Source organism: Oryctolagus cuniculus, chromosome 12, assembly GCF_051225735.1.
Source record: "Oryctolagus cuniculus isolate XC-2025 breed Fujian yellow rabbit chromosome 12, ASM5122573v1, whole genome shotgun sequence".
Lineage (NCBI taxonomy): Eukaryota > Metazoa > Chordata > Mammalia > Lagomorpha > Leporidae > Oryctolagus > Oryctolagus cuniculus.
This window is the reverse complement of record NC_142878.1, coordinates 14706428-14720150: the sequence shown is the minus strand read 5'-3', so window position 1 is coordinate 14720150 and position 13723 is coordinate 14706428. Positions and strand designations below refer to the sequence as shown.

Genomic DNA, 13723 nt, shown 5'->3' with positions numbered 1-13723 from the left:
GCACTCAGGTGATGGTGTGGTAGAGAGTCTCAGGTTATTGCATCGACATGTGTGGCAGCCTGGCTGGGCCTCTTCTCTGTAGACCCTGGTGGCCTGGCATCCATTACCTCTCTTGGCCTGGATGCTGTGTCTCCATGAACACAGCCTAAGTTTTGAACAACTATAGTACATTCCAGGCTGAACTTGAACTTGGGATTAATTCACCTTCCCAGATCTATTTCACAGAAATGTCTTCCTGGCTTAGATTCTATGATTTTTTTTTTAACTTGGGCAACTATGTAAAACATCTCAAAGGAGGGTTGTGTACTTATCCCTTGTTCCAGTTCTTTCTTTTATTGTCAGTCAGTGTCTTAGCTATTGACATGTTTCAGAATCCTGGTTTAGCTGGGTTCTGATGCCCTCCTGGGACAGAGGGCTTTGCTCCAGGGGCACAGGACAATGGCTCTGCACCACTGGAGGAACTACTGGATTGTCCACAGTGGGCACCAACAGTATACTGGAACCTGCTCATGCCCACTGGCAAGAGCCTGTTAACAAATTTTCAAGAAATTTGCCATTCTGCATAAATTTTCAGAATTTTATACGACCTTTAGATGGTAGATTGAAACCAGTCAACGCGGGAGTATTTACACCCCAGAAATGGGCAAACCCGACACATCAGCCTACCTCCCACGCCCGGCTGTTAACTCTTTACCACCTCCTACTGCCTGACCTATTGATGTTCCACATCATGGGCCCTGCGTTCCCACTCTCAGCTTCATTATTTTGAAGAGCAAAGTGAGCCCTTTATATTTTTCATATCCCGGAGCCAAATACTCCTTTCAAAAAATTTTTTTCTTTTAGATGCTTAAGTTAAATAGCATCCAAGAACCACACATAAATATGTTCAGCAGAAAGGATTACCATTCACATGGTGTTCTGGAAATTTTTCTTTCCATCATGCTCTGGCCGAGAACCTACATTCAAAGGACCACGTGCTGCTCGTTTCCCTCGGGGTTCTTGTGGGCTTCCCTGAGTGTCACGGGAACTGCTCCATGGGTCGCAGCACTGGCACACACTGATGCATAGCAGCACTAGCTTGGCTGCAGATGCTCCCAGCTCCCCAGGTTCTAGCACTTAGAAACGCCAGGTGCTCCCGAGGCTCAGGTTGTAAAGGAGGTGGTGTTTACTCAAAGTCACGTAAATTATACCACAAACAAGTTACCTTGGAAGGTGCAAGAAAGACACTGTGCTCAGATCTTTTTAAAATGACTGCTCCCTCAGACTGACTCTTTCCCTCAGATTATGCCTAGGTGAGCTTACTGTCTGTAAGTCTATTTGAGTTTAATTTATGCCTGTGTGTTATAGAGGGTCATTGAGGTGACCAGGAAGTGCCTTAATACTTCAGCCAATTAGCTTTGGAACTAGAGAAGTTGTGTTTTCAAGGTGTTGAGTTTTCCCTAAGAAGACACAGACTGCTTCCAGATTGAGGTTTACCTGGGAGGCCTTTGATACCTTTCTCTAGGTAGACATTTAACTGAGGGACCCTGGCTGAGTAGCCAGAATACAATGGTGGGAGATACCGGCTGTTCATTCAAGAAATTGCCATGTAATGGAGGAGGTGTAGTAAGTGGCTGAGTTACATGCCAAGCACCATAGTGGAAGCATTATCCTGGCACATGGTCAGTAATCCATCAAGGTTAGTCATTACTATGATGAGCCCATAATCATTATTATTATCATAAAGTAGGAATCAGGTACTGTGACCACACAGAGGCAGGCAAATTCATCCCTCCCCCTTTGCCCAGTCATCAAGGAACAAATCACAGAAGGAATGACACTTAGGATGAGCCAGAGACCCATCTCTTCTGCAGCCAGAGGCGGGAGGAGGGGAGAGAGGCCAAGACAAACATCCTCCTAGCTCCCGGTGGTGATCAGGGTGTACTCACAATGAGCATAGAGCGTAATCTGGCTTCCTTTCTAAGCCAGTCTTAGGCCCTACACCCTTCTAGGGTCCTCTGGTCTTCGGCTTCAGAGCACAGTACAGCTTAGTTACAATGCGCCCTCTCCTTTCTGGACCCTTTCCATGTATCCCTCTGATACATTCCCGGTGGGAGCCAGGCCCAGATCTAACTCACTGCACAGGCTGTGTGAGCTGGGAAAGACCAGCCCCTTGAGTCTGAAGGGGCTTCTGGGTACTGGTGATGTTCTGCTTCCTGAGTCGGGGCTGGTTACACCAGTGTATGACTTGTGAAAGTGAATTAAGTGATATGCCAAGACCAAGGTATAGGGAGGAAATATACTCTTTCTGTATGTGTATTACCCCTTGATTCAGTCTCCTCCCTCCAAATGCCTACCATCTCATCCATACCAGGAGCAGAAGGGGAAATGGTGCTTAGTCTATCTGTACTCCTATAACAAAGCACTTCTCACAGTTCTGAAGGCTGGAAATCCAAGTCCAAGTCCATGACCCAGTGTCTGGGGAGGACTCTCTTATTTTGTAGGTGGCCACCTCGTGCTGTGGCAGAGAGAGAGAGAGAGAGAGAGAGAGAGAGAGAGATCATCTCTGTGGCTCCTCTTTTTATAAGGATACTAATCTCATCATGGGGACCCTACTCTCATCAATTCCTCTGAACCTAATCACTTCCCAAATTCTCCACCTCCTGATACTATCACACTGAGGGTTAGGCCTTTAACCTAGGAAGCAGGATGGGCAAGGAACCCTCCCCACCACACACACTCAAGGTTCAAGCCCAGGGAGCTTTGATCCACAACTCCCTTTAGAGCAGGGAGACAGGAACCAATGAGCAAGCTGTAAAGAGGTGAAAAACCAGGGAGAGCCCCACACATGTGTCTGCACTGAATAGATTCATTATTCCTTAGCCAAAACTCTTGGGATCCAGAAGTGTTTTGGATTTCAGATTCTGGGAGATTTTGCAATAATGGTGTATACATGGTAAGATAGCCTGAGAATGAGATCCAGTCTAAACAAGAAATTCAGGTATATTTCATAGACCCCTTATACACATAGCCTGAAAGTAATTTTGCGTGATATTTTTAGTGCTCCTCTGTTTTGACTGTGGCCTTTCACTTGAGGTCAGGTATAGAATTTTCCACTTGTAGCGTAACATTGCTTCCCAAATGTTTCTGATGCTGAGGTTCCCATTAGGAATACTCAACTGGTAACATACTGAGACCAGCAAGAGAAACCCCACCTCTGGAATTGCTTATATTTGTGGGAAAAGTGTCTTCCAGATAACATTACTTTCCAGAAATAATCAGTCTGCCTGTGCTGTCACTAGGGGATAATGAATGGCAACCCATGCTGAGAGTGAACATTGTAACACTGAACATTCACTCACCAGAAACTGTATAGGAGATGAGTAATTTTTAGGACTTTTTTTAATTCCTCAAATTATGGTCATTCCTAACGCCTACTCACAAGTTTGTTTTCAAGTTATCTAAAAGTTACAAGTGAGCTAGGTGTGAGTCAGAAAGAATTCAAGACACTTCACTGTAAGAACACATAATGATGCTCAGTGACTCGCAGCTGTTCCTACACATTCTCGGTGAGTCACATTGAGAGAGGAGGGATCAAAAGTGTCCACAACTGTCCAGAAACAGTGAGTCATCAAAGCATGCTTCCAAAAGGGACTTCCTCTGGTAGAGTAGCAGACAGGCCTGGCAGCTGAGCCCCCAACAAGTCCCACTCACCAGGGACTGAAGAATTGAGTGTGTGGCAATTGCTCCCCAGTAGGATTTGGGGGCACAGTAGAGGGGCTCACTTACACTGCTGTGCATTTGACCAGGTGCCACTGGGATTGAAGACCGCCTGCAGGAAGGAGTCCCCGAAACCATCACTAAATTGCGTCAAGCAGGCCTGCAGATTTGGGTTCTCTCTGGTGACAAGCAAGAAACAGCCATTAACGTTGCATATGCCTGCAAACTGCTGGATCATGGCGAGGAGATCATCACCCTGAATGCCGAGTCCCAGGTAGGTGGGTTTGGGAGCAGTGCTCCCCAAGAGGTAACCTCACGTGCAGCAGAGCCCCCAAGACAGGCTCTGCAGTTCCTGTGAGGAGAAACCTTGTCCTTGCCACTGTATCCCTGTTTGCACCTGTGCTGTGTTTCTGGAGCTTAAGATGTACTTGTCATTGCCTTAGAAGGTGAGGAACTTCTCACTACCAAAGGAATGCACATCTGGGCTTTATTAATGTGAAGTTCGGTCTGCCTTTTTCCTGAAATACTGTGCCTGTCGATAGTATCAGGATTCTTTTCCATGAGGTCACACATGCCCAGCACGTGGAGCCAGGGCACTAGTCCATTTAGCACTGACCTCCGCAGGACTTTTGTTGCTTCCCGGATGCCCCAGCAGGGGTTAGGGTTGGTTTTAATTCTCACTCATTTATTGACTTAAATCCTCAAACTGGTTGGGAACTTCTGCTTCATTTTCTGCCCTGATCTAAGCCCTGGTTTCTTACATGAAATGCGCTTGAGCTGCCCTTTGGGCTTCCTGAATGAAGCAAGGAACCAGCAGACAGCTCCTCATTGTCCTTCCTGGCATAGCCAGTGCTGTCAACTGAGTAGTTCACAGTAGATAAACCCAACAAACACAAATATATAAAATCGGCTTGCAAATATCAATTATATTTCAATCCTCTGTTTCACCCCCAAATGGCCACAGTGCCGGAGCTGGGCCCATCCGAAGCTAGGAGCCTCCAGGTCTCCCACATGGGTGCAGGGACCCAAGGAAATGGGCTATCTTCTACTGCTTTCCCAGGCCACAGCAGAGAGATGGATCAGAAGAGGAGCAGCCAGGACCCGAACCGGTGCCCATATAGGATGCCAGCACTGCAGGTGGCAGCTTTACATGCTATGCCACAGCCCCGGCCCCAAAAAAATGATGTTTAAATTCAAAACGATTCAAATAGAAATCTTTGTAGGAATTTTCTAAATACAAAAGATCCTCAATTCATGTTGGTTGAACACAGCTGGATTTCCAAGATGTTTCACAGGGAACTGAGTGCCAACCCGGTGGGCTTCCTGTCTGCAGAGGACTGGGAGCCATGGAGTTCCTGGTGTTTGTCCCCAGAAAGAGTCAACCCTCCTGGGCCTCAACCTCCTGTTTCTGATTGCTATCCAGTGCAGGGTTCCCTGTAGGTTTTCCTGCTCTCTCTGGAATTGAGATCCACATCCAGTTTTGGAAGGGCATTGCCAGTTGAAAGCCTTTTTCTTTTCTTCTTCTTTTGGTGGAATTGCAGAGCCTGATTGGAATTGGAGAACACTGGTAGTTGCATTTCTTCAGAGCCTCATCATAGCAAGGTCCTTGCAAAAGCTTTGGGTCCTCCCTCAATAGAAAACAAGGGTTAGGTAAGGGCCTCAGAGAACAATAGACAAATGCATGGAGGGCTCCTTCAGCCTAGCCAGTTAACAATAACACAGCCAGACCTTCCCAAGTGGAGTCATCCCACTATAGTCTCTGCACTATCATGTAGAAGGCAAAATAGAATGTCCCAGAAATGCAGACCAGTTCGTTCTCTTCTATGTAGAAAGTCATCTTCAGTTGACCATCAGTTTCTGGGCGGGGGGAACCTTCCGAGCAGCCAGCTCCTGCAACCTGGGGACCTGGAAGTATGTCAGCCCAGAGGTATGGAAGAGGATGACCATTAAGTGAACCTCACTATCCTTGGTGTCCATTTCAGGAAGCATGTGCCGCCCTGCTGGACCAGTGCCTGCAGTATGTGCAGTCCCGGGGCATCTGCAGCACCCCTGAGAAGACTGAAGGCAACGTGAGCGTAGGGTTTGCCCCTCTCTCCTCAACCTCCATGTCCACTGCTGCCACCCCCAGTCCGTGCCTCGTGATCGACGGGAGGAGTCTAGCATATGCCTTGGAGAAAAACCTGGAGGACAGATTTCTCATCCTTGCCAAGCAATGTCGCTCAGTCCTCTGCTGTCGGTCAACGCCTCTGCAGAAGAGCATGGTGGTGAAGCTGGTCAGAAGCAAGCTCAAGGCCATGACTTTGGCCATAGGCAAGTAATTAAAATGGCCAAATAGAGGCAGCCCATGTGCAAAAGCTGTCTTGTTCACCTGCTTTCTCTCAAACTGAATTTCTGAAACCCTTCTATGCAGCACGATAAAATGGGAAGTCTTCCTCACCTTTTCCCCATTTATAAAATCAGATGCAGGGAGATAAAGCAAGCAGCATGCTCCATATATCAAGCTCACACTGGAGAGCCACAAAATAGAGCAACAGCAGGTGCAGGTACCTGTTACACAGTCAGCAATACAGATCTAGCTTAGTAAGACAGGATAAGGCTTATCCTGTTTCTTGGGACACAGGACGCTAGAGAGCTGTCCATCCCAGGCAGTCCTGGCCATCACAGAGGGCCTGTATGGTCAGCATTAGCCCAGCCCTTTGCAGGGACTTCTGGTCATCATGAACCTCTTGGGATCCAAGGTTCTGCAATGTTGTAAGGATCCAGAGATGGTGGTGATAAGAATTCTCATAGCCTTGTCAGTTGGACTTGATGGATTAATCTGAGACAAGTACCTCATTAAGTGAACCCATCCTGAGATATGAATAGCTGTACAATTTTACATTTATTTCAGAGTTGCATAAATATATCTTTGGGTGATCTGTCCTTGCAGGAACTACTGGCCTCGAGAGTCTTCTGGGCTCCTTTTGAAGGATTCCACAGTGATCACTTGCCTCCTTCCTTATTACTTGCCCCCTTGCAGGCAGCATCTCCATCCACTTCTGGGTCAGATGGAGTCTCTAGCAGAAGTTTAGGGACCCAACATCACCATCTCCTGATGAGGGCCAGGGAAGAGATGATCCCTATGATCCCCAGCAAATCTATATCTGGTGAGAAAAGGCTCTGGAAGTGGGTCATCACCACTCAGTCATAGTAATTACAGTATTTTCTGTAGGAGGTCTTTGACACCACTCCTTGTTGAGATGAAGACTCCTGCCCCATCACCAAGAGGGCCTTCTAATGGGAGGAGGCTGCTTTTTTTTTTTTTTTTTTTTTGACAGGCAGAGTGGACAGTGAGAGAGAGAGACAGAGAGAAAGGTCTTCCTTTTGCCGTTGGTTCACCCTCCAATGGCCACCGCGGCCGGCGCGCTGCGGCCGGTGCACCGCGCTGATCTCATGGCAGGAGCCGGGTACTTATCCTGGTCTCCCATGCGGGTGCAGGGCCCAAGCACTTGGGCCATCCTCCACTGCACTCCCTGGCCACAGCAGAGAGCTGGCCTGGAAGAGGGGCAACCGGGACAGAATCCGGCGCCCCGACTGGGACTAGAACCCGGTGTGCCGGCGCCGCAAGGCAGAGGATTAGTCTAGTGAGCCGCGGCGCTGGCCGGAGGAGGCTGCTTTTAAACCTGAGTCCTTGATAGGGGTGAGGAGAGAGCCCTGACCTCAGCATGGCCATCCCAGAGACATCATCCTGCACAACCCCAGGGCTAGAGTATCCGCTAGGGAGAGTGCACAGATGGGCACATGCTGTCTGCCCTAGAGACAAGAGAAAAGTATCCATCTGTGATCCCCTGGTCCAGGGTGGAGGAAGACAGGCAGCTCCATCAGGGCTGAGTACTTCCTACTCGTGTCCCTCAAGTGGCCTTCAGGTTCTCCGAGCAGGTGCTGGAGGCAGGAATGAGGGGATTGCAGACTGGATCTGTACCACTCACTGCCTGCCCTCCTCCCTGGAGCTCTAGTGTCCTCACTGGGAACATGGGAACAAGGTCTGCCTTGAAGGGCTGGAGTAAGATGTTCAAGCCTGCTCAGTGCCTGGCTCAGCCCCTCAGTCCCTGGTGTCTGGTATTTGTTTGAAAAGCAAAGGTCAGGTCTTGGCTAATTAAAAAGAACAGAAGAAACAAAACAATCTCTCCAAAGAGAATGGAAAAGTAATGGTCCATGCAGACTTTTAGCCCGTTTCTCTAAGCATATGACCTACTCCTGTGTTCCCAGCAGTCTGTGATGTGAGGGCATTGTTGCAGGTCACAACTGATTCTGAATGGGCCATTCAAAAGCTTTAGAAATTTGTATTGCCTCACAGAATATCTTTATAGTAACCGTACACAGTTATGGGATTCATGTGATATTTTGATACATGACCAAATCAGGGTAATTGGCACATCCATCACCCCAAACATTTACTGAATTTTAGTTTGACAGATATTGACTGATTACCCCCATTGGGCCCAACCTAATAAAGAATAGAAAAATCGCAAGAAAGAAACAGTTCGCAGCCACATTGTGAGTCACCCTGACTGTATATCTGCACCTTGTGTCATCTGTGCAACTTAGGATACAGATGTGCTGTGATTGGAGCTGTGCTGCGCACTTCCAGGAATGATCACCATCACTGAAGATAATGACTTGGTGTCTCTGCCTGCCTTTCTCTGAAGGTGTCAAGAGCTCTGACCTATTCCTGTGTTTCCAAATATTTTCTCTCAGCAGGTTGACAGAATAAACAGAAATGCTCCTTTTTGACACCCTCAGAGGGCCCAAAGTTGAGCACAATAGTTAGTAAACTGACTAATAATCAGTGTACAAAAAGCAAGCTATAGTTGCCAGGGCAGAATTTTACTGTGTTTAGGAAATGGCTCAGGTGAGCATGAGTTGACCACTTGACTAAAGTAGCTGAGTAATGTTGCATTAATGATCATGTTGGTAATAATGACTTTCATTGTACAAGACACTGTGTTAAGAGCTTTATCAGTGTAGGAGCCAACAACTATGTAGAATGAGCACTAAATAAAAAGGTGACTCAGCACTGTTTGCTTTCTGATACATCTCTTGGTGGAGCCAGTAGTCCTAAGTTTCACACTGTGGTTAATTCTGACCACTTAACCCAATTCTCCCAGGGAGATGTGCTGCCTTGTCTCCAGTCTTCCCCAGGACTGTGTCATAGAACTCAGTCCAGTGAGGTCCTCAAGAAGATCCATGAAGTTGATTTGAACTGTGCCTCTCAATTCAAGTGATTTTTCCTGCCTGTGCTGTTTCTAGGTGATGGAGCCAATGATGTCAGCATGATCCAGGTGGCAGATGTGGGTGTAGGAATCTCAGGCCAGGAGGGCATGCAGGTAAAGACCCACCAGGGCTGTCTCAAGAGACCAAGTGGCCCTCATTGGCTTCTTGTCCTATCGTACTGTGAGCTATCCTGTCCTTGCTCAGGACTCTGTCTGGTGAAGCTAAAGGGTTCACTTCAATACAGCTGACATTCATCTTCTATTAAACCAGTAATAGAAGGTAAAGCGGAATGTCACTTATATTTACGAAGAATTGTTGAAGCCGGCGCCGCGGCTCACTAGGCTAATCCTCCGCCTTGCGGCGCCGGCACACCGGGTTCTAGTCCCAGTCGGGGCGCCGGATTCTGTCCCAGTTGCCCCTCTTCCAGGCCAGCTCTCTGCTGTGGCCAGGGAGTGCAGTGGAGGATGGCCCAAGTGCTTGGGCCCTGCACCCCATGGAAGACCAGGAGAAGCACCTGGCTCCTGCCATCGGATCAGCATGGTCTGCTGGCCGCAGCGCGCCGGCCGCGGCGGCCATTGGAGGGTGAACCAACGGCAAAAGGAAGACCTTTCTCTCTGTCTCTCTCTCTCACTGTCCACTCTGCCTGTCAAAAAAAAAAAATTGTTGAATAAAGATGTCTTCCTATATATTTCTGTGGCATGTCCACAAGTATATTTTTGTGAAATGGTTCAGAGAGAGGCCAGATGAGTCACCTCCTGCTCTCTGGCTCCTGATGGTGGGTCCGTGGGACACATTCCCTTGACCGCTTCTGAACACTATAGTGATTCCTTTTGGAAAACTGGCTTTGCTGTGATGCCATTGGAACGCAGTATCATGATAAAAATGCAGTGTAACCATTTCGACTCACGTGAAAACTAAGCTCTGCCATTTTCATTTGTCACTGTGTCCGTTCTTGATGGGTGATCCAGACACTGAACAAATGAGTCAATTAAAAATGAGCTTCTTTTGCATGTGGTATCACCACAACTTCAACACTTGATTAAGTTTGAAACACAACATTTTTCAGCTGGGTGGAGACTTCAAAGAACAACTTATCCAGTGTTATTATTCCAGAAGTCAGAATGTTGACCACCATTTACACACTGATTGATTCATTCACTGATCCTTTCATCCAGTCAGTAATTATTTATTGAGCACTTGCCTCGTGTCAGGCCTGTGCAGAGCTTGTTAGTTTTTCTTTTCTTTTTTTCATCTTTTTTTTTTTTACTTTGTTAAAAAAGCAATCACTTAGAAGGTCCTCAGCTGGAAGCAAAGTACAGCTGTTCCATGGAAGATTGGATATAGGACCCCCATGGATACTAAAATCTACACCTGTTCAAGTCCCTCATATAAAATAGCATACTATATGCATAGCAGACACACACTCCCACATATTTAAATCATCTCTAGATTACTTAGAATACCTAATGCGATGTAAATAGTACGTTAAATAGTTGCCAGACTACATAGTTTAGGGAATACAACCAAGAAAAACGTCAGTATGTGTTCAGGCCCAAATTTCTCTTTTCTGAATCTTTTTGATCCATGGTTGTTTGAATCCCTGAGTCTAAGACCATCAGATAGAGTGCCAACAACTGTACTAATATCTTGGCCCGTCCTTAGCACTCCCCTACCCTGCTCCTACTTACATCTCACTTAATACCTGTGTTATGTTACTTGTACATTTGTTTCCTCTGTGAAATTGAAAATGGGGAGCTCTTGTTTGACTCACCTTTGCCTCTTCTCAGTGTGCCCTGCATGTGGGGGAAGCTCAGGAAGCATTTTGTTTAAGGAATGAATGAAATAGTTTATTCATTCTGACTTTTCAGCATTGCCTCTGTTTTTCACTACCACCTGATGTAAAAAACTGATGAGGGAAGCGCCCTTCAATCTCATATGCAGAGTAAACTCATCAGATAAATACATTCAGTATCAAAAAGGCTAATGCTAAGTGCATAGAGGAGAAAGGACTGAGCTGCCACCACTGATCTCCTTTTCAAGGTAGAAGCACAAGCCCCCAGCCCTGGGGATATGTGATCTGTGACCAGGTGAGAGGTGATAGGAACAGCACAGCTATTAGGCACATGCTTTGAGCAGGTGTAACTTGTAGGTCAGGTGTGGCTGGATGCTTCTGTATTTATTTAAAGCTTCTTCCTTATTGAGGAGGCATTGTGTAAGATGACGCTAAGCCTTCATGCTTTTTCTTATGTGTGAGTGTCCAGGTGAATCTGACCCTGTTGCTTGTATGTCGGTCCAGTGAGTGAAGGGACGCTGTGCTGAGCACCCCGAGACAGACACTAGGATGCTGCGGTAGCAGGACGTCAGTGATGGGCGCTGAGCCATGGAGGATGGGCAAGGATGACAAGGTGCTCCCCAGCTCCGCCCAGTGTGGAGGCTGCTCCAGGCAGGGAGCCTGCATCTGCCAGGCAGCTCTGTCTCTTGAGCCTCTGTATTTGTTGAGCAGCCCCTAGAGCAGGAGTGAGGAGCTTTTTCTGCCAAGGGCCTTTTGGATGCTTATAACATCATGTACGGGCCATACAAAACTATCAACTTTAAAATTAGCCTCCTTAGACTTTCTGAATTTCTACCCACAGCTGCAGTTGCCTTGGCAGAGCTAGACCAAATGATTTCACAGACCTTATAAGGTCTGCAGGCCAGACTTTCCTACCCCTGCCCTAAAGCCAAGCACTGGCTGGAAACACAGCAGCTTCCACCTTGGTTCCCATGGGATATCCGGAGCAGCTGGGGACATTTGGAGAGGCGACTTGGACAGAGGGACAAGCATTGTGTTTGAGACCAGATTGGGGGTGGAAAAGAGGAGCAGAAGACTAAACAGCCAGGCACACCCCGTCAGGAGGTTTGCACCTGCAATCCGTCTTGAGCATTTGGATCTCCTCTTGAGAGACGATCTGGAGGGCTCCTTGTGGGCCCACTGACCTCCTTTCACAGATGCCTCTTTTGGCTGAGCTTTTAGAGTGACTCCGTGGAGGACAGGGATGATGCCTTATGGTTTCTGCATCTCTAGGTCCATGTAGGTAACAGTGGGAGCTTGACAAGTGATTTTCTAGAGAATGAATAATGGGATAACTGAATGAAGAATTAATACTCAGAAGGCTTTGAAATCCCTATACAAATATGTTCACAGGAAGAGGTATAGAGACATTCGCTTTGAAATCTTGATCTCGTGGTTCAGAAAGTTGATATTCTAAGGTTTTAAACTTTTCAATCACATGCAGTGGACCTTCCATATTCCTACTTTCTGTGTTGTAGACTCAACCAACCATGGATTGAAAAATATTTGCAAAAAATAATTGCATCCATACTGACCATAGGTAGATTTTTTGTCATTCTCTATTAATAATACAGCATAATATCTATTTACCTATCATTTATGCTGTATAAAGTATTATAGTTCATCTAGAGATGATTTAATCTATATGGGAGGACACGCATAGGTTGTGTGCAAATATTATGCCATTTACATAAGGGACTTGAGAAATTTTGTTATCCATAGGGGTAAGCAGAAGCAATCCCACAAAGATACTGAAGGACAACTGTGCAATAGTGCTGTCCCATTTCAAGCATAATTTACTCTTTTCTGGGTGTTATTTGAATACAGGAAAATCAGTTAAGTGTTAAAGGCACATTGATAGTTTTGAGTTGACTCATCCTCTGAAGATAGGCAGAAAGCTGTCTTTTCATACCATTTTGTTGGATCTTTTGTTCTGCATGATGAAAATTATATGGTGAATGCCAGTTTATTCTGGGGACAAAGTTCCATGGCTTTGGTGTGGCCTGGTTAATTTAATTGTGTAAAGCACAAAACTCAACCAAGCGAGAGGGAAGCTCCGACCCAGGCTTCTCCCCTGTCTGTAGAGGAAGCAGGCTTGCTGTCGCCGTGGCTTTCTGCTCACTGTCCACTGCCTGTAGGTGGCATCCTGGGACTGACTTTTCAGGGAGTCCATGCCTGCCCCCTCATCTGCGTGGCTCCTGGGGGAAAGGACACGAAATATGCTTTCCAGGCTACAAGAACATCTGTCTCTGCTGCAGATGAAAGGGGCGGTTTGGGTTCATCTTAGGATTGGAAGTGTGGTCTGACTCAGAGGACTGTAGCTTGGTGGGTGGAGTGGGCTATGGAGAAAGGCAGGGAAACTTCTTGCATCTCTGGGTTTATTGTTTGTTAAAAACAGCATGGGAGAAAAATAAAAGCAAAGTCAACTTTTTAGACGCGTTAATTACACATGCAGTGTTAGAAACCTTCAATGAATCCTATAAAGTGGTATCCCTTGACTGGAGGGTGTGTGGAGATTGGCTTTGTTTAAACGCGGTGAACGGAAAGAGAGACAGTAGCAGAGGATCCCTTGGCCAGCCACACTCACACTGTTTGAGACTAGAGTTTTCCATCCATATTTTGCCTCACAATTTGGAGGAAATAAGACAGACCTTTTGCTGTGTGAGTCATCCCCAATAACAGGAATTCCTCTTCCTTTCAAGGCAGTGATGGCCAGCGACTTTGCAGTGCCAAGATTCCGATACCTGGAGAGACTCTTAATTGTTCACGGACATTGGTGCTATTCCCGTCTTGCTAACATGGTGCTGTATTTCTTCTACAAAAACACGGTAGGTATTGGATGCTGGTCTTCGGATGCTTTCAGTTGAAAAGTCTGAGATTCGTTCATGGGACCATCACCTGAATGATGCATTTCATGTGGATCCTAATTTAACTCTTGAT

The 13723-nt window shown here is 46.7% G+C and overlaps 1 protein-coding gene across 3 annotated transcripts in view; it reads left to right on the top strand.

Moving 5' to 3' along the window:
• ATP10A (ATPase phospholipid transporting 10A (putative)) overlaps positions 1 to 13723 on the top strand; it is a 181331-nt gene that overhangs the window by 158613 nt on the left and 8995 nt on the right. For all 3 annotated transcript variants that reach the window (XM_089309245.1, XM_089309244.1, XM_089309246.1), the window contains 4 exons: positions 3789 to 3973; positions 5682 to 6009; positions 8989 to 9065; positions 13486 to 13611. In XM_089309245.1, the coding sequence (XP_089165371.1) occupies positions 3789 to 3973; positions 5682 to 6009; positions 8989 to 9065; positions 13486 to 13611 (716 nt within the window). The remainder of the gene's footprint in view (positions 1 to 3788; positions 3974 to 5681; positions 6010 to 8988; positions 9066 to 13485; positions 13612 to 13723) is intronic.